Source organism: Struthio camelus, chromosome 2 (genome assembly GCF_040807025.1).
Source record: "Struthio camelus isolate bStrCam1 chromosome 2, bStrCam1.hap1, whole genome shotgun sequence".
NCBI lineage: Eukaryota > Metazoa > Chordata > Aves > Struthioniformes > Struthionidae > Struthio > Struthio camelus.
In genome coordinates this window covers 83,285,126-83,297,090 of record NC_090943.1, presented here as the reverse complement: position 1 = coordinate 83,297,090, position 11,965 = coordinate 83,285,126, and the positions used below count along the sequence as shown (strand labels likewise).

General features: G+C 45.2%; 1 protein-coding gene across 2 annotated transcripts in view; it reads left to right on the top strand.

Moving 5' to 3' along the window:
• Positions 1 to 938: 938 nt before the first annotated feature.
• Positions 939 to 11,965, top strand: part of ANKH (ANKH inorganic pyrophosphate transport regulator) — a 108,814-nt gene continuing 97,787 nt past the window's right edge. Inside the window, exon 1 of one of the 2 annotated variants that reach the window (XM_068931432.1) lies at positions 939 to 1,505. In XM_068931432.1, the coding sequence (XP_068787533.1) occupies positions 1,410 to 1,505 (96 nt within the window). In that variant the 5' untranslated portion in view covers positions 939 to 1,409. The remainder of the gene's footprint in view (positions 1,506 to 11,965) is intronic. The other variant, XM_068931433.1, reaches the window with a different exon arrangement.

Here is an 11,965-nt window from a genome sequence, read left to right as displayed (position 1 = left end):
ACCCTTATGCGAAAAGAAAGCCCCCAGGTTTACAAGGCCGTGGGTCAGAGAGCGATGAGAGGACCCTCAGGCAGGCAGGCAGGCTGGGGCCACGTTACGCGTTCCTGCATCCCCAACTCGGGCAGACTTTGAAGAGCGAACAGGTCCGTTATCGGCAAACGTTACCCCGGGTGGGTGATCAGAAGCAAAGCCGTGGGTCAGACACCTCTTGGACGGCGACTTGCTCATGGACCCCCGGGCTTTTCCGCAGCACCACCAGCGCCCCAGGATAGGGCCTGAAGTTCGCTGCCAGAAAAGGCCTCCCTCTGCCCTCAGCCCCAACCACGTATATTTTGGCCGCGTTTGAGGCCGTTACTCGTGGGGCGTTTTGAGGGTTTGGGCCAAAGGCTGCAAGCCTCGCCGGAGGAAACGTGCCACCCGGCTCCCACCCTCGCCCTTGGGCCTGCCGCCTCCGACGCCTGAAACACCCCCAAAACACAGCCCGGAGCCGCCCCCGGCGGGGGCGACGCGCTTTGAACGCGGCCTCCCCAACGAACGGCCACGGGGGGCGGCGGCCGTTTCAAAATGGCCCCGGGCGCGGCGCGGCGCGGCGCGGGCGGGGGGAGGCCGCGCTCCCACCGGCAGGTGGCGGAGGGGGAGGCGGGCTGCGCGGTGCCGCCGCCGCCGGGGAGGGGGTGCCGTGCCGTGCCGTGCCGTGCCGTGCCGTGCCGTGCCGGCGCTCGGGCGTTAGGAGGAGCCGCTCGGTGCCGCTCTTCCTTCCCTTCTCTGCCTTCCCTTCCCTTCCCTTCCCTTCCCTCCCGACAGGCAGCCCGGGCGCGGTGCTGCGTGTGTCAAACCCACGTGTCTCGGGAGCCCGGCGCGGGCAGCGGCCGCCAGCAGCTGGGCCCCGCCGGCCTCTCGCCGCCCGGCCCCGGCCCCGCACCGCGGCCTGCCCCGCCGGCGGCGGCGGCGGCGGCAGCGGGGGGGGGCGGCCCCGCCGTGCCCCGCGCTGCCGGGATGGCCGAGCTGCCCGCAGACATCGCTGGCGGCCCTGTCCCTCCTCTTTTTTTTTCCGGCGGCGGCGGCTCGTTGCTGTGTGGGAGGAGGGCAGCAGGGATGGACTTGAGCTTTCGGGTTCCTCTCTGAGGCGGCAGCGCAGCGCGCCGCGCCGGCAGGGCAGGGAGGCACCGGCTCCCCCGCCGCCTTCTTTTTAGGGGGCTCTGCCTCGCTCTGGGTTTTTTTTTTCCTTTTTTTCCCTCCCCTCCTCTCTCTCTGTCTCTCTCGCTCCCTCCCTCACTCACACACACACAGCCAGGCGCTCGCTCACACGCACACACTCCTCCTTTGCCCTTTTCCTCCTTCCCCCGCCGGCCTCCCTCGCGGTCTCCCGCCGCGGCAGATGCGCCTGGGCCCGCCGCGCAGCTGGGACTATGGTGAAATTTCCAGCGCTCACTAACTACTGGCCCCTGATCCGCTTCCTCGTCCCTCTGGGCATCACCAACATCGCCATCGACTTCGGGGAGCAGGTAACGCGCCCGCCGCCGCCCGGGCCGTGCCGTGCCGTGCCGTGCCGGGCCGGCCGCGGCGGGGGATGCGCTGGCTGCCGGCGGCGGCGCCGGGCTGAGCGCGCCTGGGATGCGCGGCGGTTTGGTGGGGGGGGGGGTTATTTTTTTGCTTGGTTTTTTTTTTTCCCCTTCTCCTTGTATTTCAGGATTATATAATCTGCAATTACATAATGCGTTTTTTGTTTGCCTGTTTTGTTTGCTTGCTTGCTTGCTTTCCCTTTGGCTGCCGACACGATTTCCCAGGTATTGAAATCGCAGCGCAGGATTTGCGCCTTCTGCGCAACACCCGTTGCCATTTCCAGGCCAGTCCGAGGACTCGGCACATTTAAACCGGCCGCGGGCAGGGGCAGCGCGTCGGGCCGGGCAGCGCCCCGCCGCCGCCGCCGCCGCCCCGCGCCCTGCCGCAGCGAGCGGCGCGGCCCCTGCGCGGCGCCGGCCTCTGGCTGAGCCCCCGCCTCACCCCCTCCTTGCCAGCCTCACGCAGCCCCTCTCCTTCCTAATCCCGCTTTGCGACGTTGGCACTAAAAATACCGCGTGCACTTGCCCTCCCCCCCCCCCCCCTTTCCTTTCTCCACTCCCTCCGCCGCTGATTCAGGATGCTTATTTGTCACGGCGTGGTGATGCGGGGAGCGCGCTGGTCTCTCGGTTCGGTCTTTGTGCGATACACGGCCTAGCACTGAGGTTTTTAGCAGGGCAGGACACGCTGACGCTCGCTCGCAAGGGTTAAGCTGGACAGCCACAATAAGTATGACATCCCCCGTCGCTGTTATCCTTGTCACAAGTCACTCGGTTCTGTCGAGAAGCTGGGGTTTTCCACCCGGAGTACGCGCTTGCTCCTTGAGCAAAGGTACTGGGAAATTAGCCGGCAATTCCACCTGTAGGTAAAGAGCAAAATCAAAGGAAAAACGTTACAGTAGGAAAAAATAGTTAACGCTAGTGATATGTTTGTCACAGTTGTCTTAATCTCATAGTCCTTTAAATTTAGATAAGCCATGATAATAAAAAGGTGCAATTGCGTCTTTGTCTAACGACTACATACTTTCCTACTAAGTCTGTCTTCTATAAACCCTGCGCAAGAAAAAAAAAAAACAAACCCTCAAGATAGGGAAGGGATAGATGGGGAAAAAGAAGATTAAATATTAATAACTGACATGCAACAGAAGTTAAACTGAAAGCAGTTCATTAAGAAAACTTAGTATGACAGGTGCATGCGTACAATGTGCTTCAAAGAAGGTCAGCTTGTTTCTGTGCCAGAGTGTTTCAAAGTTCCCATTGACTTCAGTAAGCTTTGTCAGTCAGGTTTCAAAAATTAGCAGGCAAATTTCTAAGCATCTCTCAAATCAGTGTGGCTTAGCAGAAGAGGAGCCCTTCCCTCAGCAAAGAAGTTCCAGTTTTATAAACGAAGGCCGTTCTGTCTGGCCTGGCACCAGCGACCTGTTCTCTGGTTACGTTGTGGGGTTGTTAACTTATGGATGATACTTTTAAGCACGTATCTGTCCAACTCTTACAGTGTCGTGGACAAAATGCCTCGCAAAATGGAATTTAAATGATAGCCACGTTACAGGTTGGGATTGGCCCTCCAGGGGAGCTGGGGTCATTCCCTGTCGGACAGGCTGGGGAGGTACCTAATTCAAAGGGGAGAAATCTAGGGAGCAGGGAGACTGCAGAAAACCTGGGGTCAGAAATGGGAGCTGGAAAGATGCCTCCTGCACCAGCCTGGTGGGAGCCTTGCCTAGACGAGAATCGGGAAACTAAGGCAGAGACAAAGTGACTCCAGGTCTAAAGAGATCCTGTTACAGACAAAAGGATAATAATTTTATTTTCCTGTATGTAATACGTGCAGTTATTTGTTACATTTGTAGGACATTACAACTGGGCTTGGGTTGCTGAAATTATATGGATCTCCTGAGCCAGTCACCTTTTTGCTCTCCAAAATTGTAGTCATTTTAATAACAGGGCTGAACGAAGGCAACATAAAAGAATGGGTGTGCCAACAGATAGCTCTGAGAAGGCTTCAGTACCTCCTTCTGTGAATGTATGCTTCAGATAAGAAAGATTTCTGCGAACGTTAACATAAAGTCAGTCAAATTTACATGAAATGAAGTTACCGCCTCTGAACAATACTGTAAAAGAGACAGAGGAAAAACTATAGGTCAGCTGTAAGAGACAGCTGCATAAAATTAGGGGAGAATGAGCCTTACCTGAACAGGGAAGTCTTCTTTCTAAGGAATTTTTTTAGATTTTTAACTTATATTATAAGTCATGAACTTTAATATGTCTTATTTATACAGTGATATGTCTTACTCATACGTTGCTTTCACAGGCAGGAAGAGTATTTGGAAGCAGAGTGCTCAAATCAGAGGCTTTTTAACAAAACCTAATACACTAGCCTGAGATTGAAAAGCAAGAAGAAAACAGAATCGCAACTGTTTTAGCTTGAGAGACTTCTCTAGGTCTTGAATGCTTTTGTTCAGTGGCTGATGTGAAATTTGCAGGAAAGATACAGAATATTTGTAGAAGAGAGTTTATGATGGTCATCCTTGTCCTATACGATTGTTTATTTTCTATGTCAATTCTGTTTAGTTTGTAGGAAGTAAGAAATGCTAGAGCAACGCTCATAAAAACTAACAAGCTCATCTCCTGCAGTCCGTTCCAGAACCGCTGCAGTCCATGAAGAGTCAGTCTTCTGTTGGCCTTTGGACCCTAATCCAATAACCCTTTAGGACAAAGCTATAGTACAGAGCTATTTCAATCTCGTCAGCTGATCTCATCTGTTCAGCTCGTAAAATCTTCTTGGACAAATATCTGAGTTTTGGGTCTACTGAAAACAAGTAAACCAGGTAGATTAACAGATGATTAGAGAAATCATCCTATTTTGTTATTTGCTTTTATTGCCCACTTCCCATAGAATTTATTTACAATGCTACATAGTTTTTTCTTTATTTTTCTTCTTAGCAGAAGGCTTCCAGGAAAATAGAAGCAAATGTTTTGGTTCATTTTTCCTTCTCTGCACAATATATGTGTGTGTGGGGGGGGGGGATTGCATGTGTGTGCACTTGTGCACGCACATGTATTTATTTATCTCTATCTGTACACATACACATATATACACACTTACAGCATTTTCATTTGTAGAGCTTAACACCACTGGAAGAAGGATTCTTACTTTCATTCTGCTGCTGAGAGCATTCTTAATTCTTAACGTTTTATAACAAGATTCACGATAATTAGTCCCCAGCTGCTAGAGATCAGAGTTTGCATTAAAAATCCCAGGTTCCATGAAAAAAGTTGTTGGGTATGTTTACTTGGAAGTAGATAAATGTGACAAAGTACAACATGCAACCTCAAACAACTCACCCAACCTCAAAAAACTCACCCCAGATAATACCACCCCTACCTGTACGTGCGAAAAGCTATCACCTCCCAAATCCATCTTCTTTTAACACCGTTTCAAAGCTGCTCATATATGTTGCGGTAGCCTAATTTGAGATTAATGTGTACATTTGTATTAGTGTTGTTATAAAAGGGGAGAAGTGAGGTGCACATTAGTTAACTCAGTTGCTCTGAAGGGCACGGTCAGCCTCAGGAAGGATTAAATACAATTTGCAAATATGGCTGATAACCCTGTTTGCTACTCGTGGAGTCACAGAGGACGGATAGCGATGTTTTGAAAGTAGCGTCAGCACTCAGTGGCCTGTCTGCAGTCATTCCTTAATTATCAACTGGAACGGTAGGATTTTTTTCCCTGTTTAGCTGTAATATAGTAGTATTCAAATTATTAGTTTGAATTGGTGTCACTAGCCATTCATTGGGCAATTTTATTTGCAAACGTAAGCATTGCATCTACAGTTATAATTCTGTGCAGTGGCATGTAGTTCCTTGGAAACTAAAACCAAGCAAACGGAGTCCTACTGCTGCTTTTTCCTGGAATCACTGGGGTGCTCTTCTCCTGCAGAGAAATTGCCATAGATTGTGCATGAGTTTGGAGCTGGGATTAAACAGGCAAGCCATAAAGGAAATGCTGACTATTTTTGATTGGAATTTTTTTTTTTTTGCAGTCATTGCTTGAAAAATAAACAGTTTCTTTCTTCTTGTATTTGAATGAGTTTCTTTTTTATTCTTAAGAAAAAAAGCATTGCCAGAAAAGCAGAACAAGCCATGAATAATGCATCAAAAAGAATTAGGGAGCTTATCTTCTGTCCATGGCATTTACAAACCTAGTAGGAGGTTAAACATTTTGATTAATGCTTTATGAAGACCATTTCGGAGGTAGGTGTTACTGCCTGAAAGTTTAGAAAAAGCAATGGGAGAGTTCATACTCCCAACTGTTCCTATGGGATTTGAGCCAAGTTACATAACCTTTTTGTGTCACAGTTCACCTGTCTTTGAAGTGTGCATAAGCGCCTACCTATGTGGTGTCACAAGGATGTAATGAAAATTAGAGTTTCAGAAATGCTCTGAGATGAAGGGTGCTATATGAGTACAAAGTATTCCTGTGATTGTTATTGTGAGGGGTCAGTGACTCATTTAAATCAAATCAGATAGGACTTTAGTACCATACAAACAAGAAATCTAACAATATCTTATAATTGGCGTAGGCTACAACTGCATATGAATATTACCACCACGTTATTAGTATGGTACTAGTATGGTAATCTTAAATTAAATTTAGATCAAATTGTGTTGAAGAAGCAAACATGTACAAAGTCTGCTATCAACAGATTTTTTTTTTTTTTTTTAACGTTTCAGTGGTGATATTTTGAAGGAATTCATTTCTTCTGCAGGATTAGCAAGCCAGATATTGTCAGGGAAGCTGCTAAGAAGAAAAGTGAAATACATTCAACTTCCCTGTCCAGAGGTAGACAATCCAAGTGAGAGCTTATCTGAAGTTACTACATAGAGTGAAAAAATGATCCATGTGCGCACAGAGGAGTCATTTCCCAGATTGGACCTTCAGTGCTGACTCCAGAGATTTTCTTCCTCTAAGCAATACACCACACCTTTACATCCTCTTAAATGCCAGCCTGAGCCCTACAGCATTAGGTCCTAGGTTGTCATCTGCCAAGCACTGGCAATGACAGTGCTCAGTGCTCTGTAGATCACATGGCCCATTTTTAAGACTACACAAGCGATTAGTTAGGCTTATATATTAGGCTTAAATACTAGGCTGTATGCATTAGTTGCAGCAGGTGCTAAACACCAGAAAGTCCATTCACCAGCCGTGCAGAGCATTTACTGGAGTTTCACAACAAGCAACGTACACTGACATCTGGGAAAAAGTCAAAGTTCTAATAAGATGTATTAGCAGATAAAAGCCAAACCTCAGCAATGAGCGTTAAGCGTTACGTCAAAAGGTTAGAGACGCATACTCTCAGCAGCTAAACCAAAATACATTTACATTTTATAACATATACAATACAAATAAACAGGTAAGAAAGAGCAAAGGGGGCTATAATTCTGCTGAGGGTTTCAGATGATACTGGAAATTATGAGAAGGAACCTTAGAATGAGATGTCCGTCCTTTGCAGTGCTCCCTGTTGCTATACGGTAAATAAGGTACATCTCAGATCTATGTTTCGCCTCACTTGTCAATACCTTCTCTTTTTGCATCCTACCCTTTCCTTCCTTCACAAAATTCTTCAGTTTCCTGCATCCTGCTTCCATCCTTCCGACCCTGCTTGACTGCGTCAGCACTGATATAATTACTCCTCTGGACTTTGTTACACTTCACAGTTAAGAACTGGCAGGTTTTGTAGCTCATGATACCTCTTAAGCATGTTGGAAGTGGTTGGCTAGCTATGTAACTGCAGAGCTAACCTATTTCCAGGAAGAGATGGAGGGAGCAAGGGGGAAACAATAGAAAATAGTTCAGTTCATCTCAAAATTCAGTTCATGAATTCAGACTGATGCAAAATAAAACTTTCATGTTTGTGTGGTGGAGACAATTCTCCTCGCCAGAAGATTTGTCCAAGGTGGTGGGAGACCAGATGTATTTATAATGTCTGCCTGGCAGTTCAGGGTCCTACTTCTAGGATGGAGGGCTCTCTCTGGAGATACTCCAGTTTGCTTAAGCAGTCCTTGAAGGAAAAAGGATCACGTTGTACTTCCATTGCTTACTTTGGAGGTAGGGACCTGGGTTCTCCTCCATGCTTCAATGAAAATCTAGTAAACTCAAAGAGCGTGAGTAAGGAAAGTTGAAAATACCCATAACCTAATTTTAAAGTGTGGATTCAAAACTGGAACTTTGAAAGGGGATTGAACCACTGTATCATAGAAAGAAACCCCAAAAATAAAACTTCCAGGTTTGAGTTGAACTGACCACTTGGTTTATTTCAATTTTTTTGGTTCGTTTTTTTCTTGTTGCATTTTCACAACAACAGGAGAGCTAACTTCTATTTGTATTTATTTTGGTCTGACCTATTTTCTTTTAATCTTTGCTCATTTTGCTACTGAATGGAGAAACTGGTTGTGTACAAAGACTTATTTGAAGAGGAATGGTTGTGTTTATATGCAAAGACGCAAGGCTCCAGCTCTGAAAGTGCAGATTCTAGCTGTTAAGTGATTTCCTATCTTGATTTTAGACAAGACATAGCTCCCTTTCTTTGCGTCAGTTTTGCTGTTTTGGAATAGTGATGTGTTTCACAAGGCAGTTGAAAAGTGTATTCCTTCATGTTTGTAAAACATGGATGTAAGTTGCTGTATAAATAGAAAATGTAAATGTTATCTGCCAACTCATGCAACAACCTCTTGCATAAAACAGAGCAATGCCAGTTTTTACTTTGTACCAACTTTCAGAAATCTGTGATTTTCTTAAATAATGTAAATATTGCTGCTAAGCAGTATTTGTTCAAAAATTGTATAGAAAATTTGTAATGACCTTAGATTTTAACCGGCTAATCGAACTAGTTATTGGTATCTCATCATATTTGTACTTAGAAACCTGTGGATTTTGGCAAAGAGGGGGAAGCAGAGGTGTTAATATGCAATTAGATCATTGGATTATGCTTTCTTCTGCTTGCTTGGTTTCCTACTGATGTGATATTCCTGTAGCTATGATGTAAGACTCTGCTGCTGCTTTTTCAGACAACAATTAGCCTGAGAATTAAAAAAGAGCTGCTGTAAGAACAAGAGATCTAAATTGCCTGTGAACCTCGGTGTCTGAAACAGCACAGCTCTGCAGCTCTCCAGCTTCTCTCTGATCTATCGTATCATTTCTGTTTAAGATTTTCCACAGAGCCTTGTTACCCTTGAAGTTCGTCTGCATATGCAGTTTTCCCTCATTAGTTCCTTTCTGATATACTGTAGAATAAAAGTGCCTGCCTGAAATGTTAACCAATAATAATTCCAGGTGTAAACAAGCTTTCGTCTTCCAAAGAGAGCTAAAGTACAGCATTGCTATTTGTGAACACAATTGATTTCTGTACCGTTTTCAAGAGCATGCTAGAAAAGGAGAAGGGAGAGAGAATAATGGAGAAATAATGGAGAAATAAATCAGTTATTTAAAAATGCTTCTCACCGTTACAGTACCTTGAAGTCTCAAGTGTACCATATATAATTCTTTTCCCAAGATTATACAAATAATTCACTGTTTCGGATTTGGCAGGAATGTTCAGTCTTGGAGAATGGGTGATCACTTGTCCAGCTTTCACAGTTTCTTTACTGCTGTAGCACCATTTCCGCATGGTTGGTTCAGCAAGATTGCAGCTTTTACTTTTGCAAGTGTTTTTTGTCTAGATTGTTACAATTGGCATGAAAAAACTGCAACGTGCAACTTATTTTCAACGCGTTTGCTTCACGTGGCTGTTTTGCCTTGCTATTAGATGAGTGCTAAGGTAGTTGTTTCCAACTTTTTTCAGTTTATAGAGCCTAGAAAGTCTTCCAGAGGAGATACAGAAAAAATTTCCATCCGCCCAAGCCGGATAGCATATTTGAGCTTACATTTGTTTGGCCCCCTCTCTCTGACTCTTTGTAAATAGCCCTTAACGTACCGGGTTCTGTAAGCCATGGATTGAAAACTCACTACACCAAGGCACATGTTACTAACTGTTTCCTGACAAATACATTTGAAAGGCTGTTGGCAGGGAAGAGGTCTATCTTCTTGCCCCCTTAGTGAATGAAGTTAGAAGCAGGTTATATCTGAACTTTCTTACCTTTGTGTAACTGCACTGTTTTGACCTACATTGGCCTAAGAAAGAGTTGATGCCTGCCATCTGGGACTGATTTTTTTCCCAGAGTAGAGTCAGATGGTTTGCATATGTAGATATAATGGGCCGAACTTCACTGCATCCACTGTCCCTGTCCTGTTTCCCAATGACAGTATTTGGCATTTACTTCCCTGAAAATGGAGGATTTATATTTAGATTTTATAAGGCTCACTTTCCTGTTTGCTTCCTACTCATGCTGTATTTACCTCGCTTTCATTCTGCTCCATATCAGTGACCAGTGTCTTATTTTTATAACCTGTCAGTGAGCAGCAGCTGCTGTTTCTATAGTTATGACCAGTTAAGTTGATTCTCGCTGTGACCGGCCCCAAGCAGTTCCCTTCTTATTGTGAAGATTTTCGTTGCTGTAGCGTACCAGTATGTTCCAAGAACGCGGGAGCCTTTGATCTTAAATCTGTAGTTCTGCAGATGAAAGGCAGACTGTCGCACCAGTCCATCTTTACCATTTCCTCTGTCAGCATCTACCAATTAGAAGGTGTTTAGCACATTTGAAAAGAAAATGAATAGTTAGCAATATCACAGTGCTGGAAGACACTTCACATTTTCGGTTCTGCTAGCATGGAAAAAATTTTCAGTTATATAAGAGGAAACATTATAAAAATTAAGCATTTGTAGCTTGGACAAAAAGGGAATTTGATAACTGCCTGCAACTCTATGAAAAATATAGTCATGCAGGAGAGGAAATAGTGTCAGTGCTGCACATGGCCAGGAGCAGCAAGAGAGATTGGGGCACTTAAACACAGTTTAGACTAGAAAGGTTTCCAGATAATTCTCCAAGTGAAGAGCATGAGTTCCATCTCATACATTACTTAGTTTTGAAATATGTTGGCGTGGAGAATCCTGTGTTTTAGATGGTATTAGATGGTGGTTGCGTTTTATGTGAGTTCAAATTCAGTGAATCACTGAAAGCAAAGAATATTGTCGTCAACGTAATGTACTGTTAAAGGGTAGGTTACAGCTAAAGACCAAGTCTTCTGGCAAGGGAGACAAGCAGCTTGGGAACCGTGCATTCCTCAAAGACACACATTGCAGTCTAGAAGGGTAATGCAGTTAACTGCAAAGGGTGTTTCAGGTCCTGCGATGACGTAAAGCACATGCAGTGTTTGACTCGCTCAACTCCTGGCTTCCCTGCGGGCTCACATCACAACTGCCTTGGTCAGTCAGCCCATTTTGCCTTCTCCCTGTAACTGGCTTTTGTAACTTATTCCATCAGTCCCTCCCTCTTCCTCACCCAGTGTGGCATTTTGGAAATTAGTTTGAGCACAGGGATCATTTGCAATCCTTTCACAATAGCCAAAGAGGCCTGCTTAGGAGAGGACTTCAGTCCTGCCACTCACTGCACCAGCCGGAACTGAACATGCCATGCGATGTACTTGGAAGGACAACTGTTTTTCCCGCTTGCTAGCAACGTTGTGCAGTCTTTTGGCTGCCTCACAGGTGGTGGGGAAGAGATCTTCCTTTCACTAGTCTGCTTCCCAGCCGAAGTGAGTAGTTGGATCATCCTCTCCATTAAATACTGATTTTTGTCATCTCTTGTTAAGAGGTTTTTGAAGCCCCATCAAAATAACTCCAGTTCTCATTGGTTTTGTTGCAGTCACAGAGACATCTCTGGTCATTTTTCTCTGCACTTAAGTAGTACAAAACAACTTGAAATGTCAGGCCACAAATCTAGTATGACAACACTACCAGCTTCCCCTGTGCTTATGCTGAGGCACGATGGTTTCACAATCTTAGGCATTTGCTTTAAAAGAGAAAGGAAGTTCAAACCACAAAACATTTTTCAGTGCCTTAAGATACCGAAGGCAGTCATCCAGAAAAGCTTTCTACTTGCCACAGGTAAATACGTTTTTCAAATTCTTCTGTAATATGAAAGACCCACACATACATACACATACACATAGGGTAGTGTCGGGGCAGGAAGAAGAGAATACATTTGTAGCAAAACCATACACTGGGTGATGCCAAGTAATGTCTTGAGTCCATATTAGTTTATTGGCAAGGGCAAAACGGTAAAGGGAAGAAGGACAAGAGCTGTGTGTGGAACTATTTAGGTAATTGCATGTGCACCTGATATGCCCTTTACATATTGAGGGCGCCTCTGGTTACATGCTGTTACGGTAATTGCATGTGCAAATGCTGTTTTATTTTTGAACAAATGATTTTGTACATGGATCTCATCTTTTTAAAATGTGACCTTGA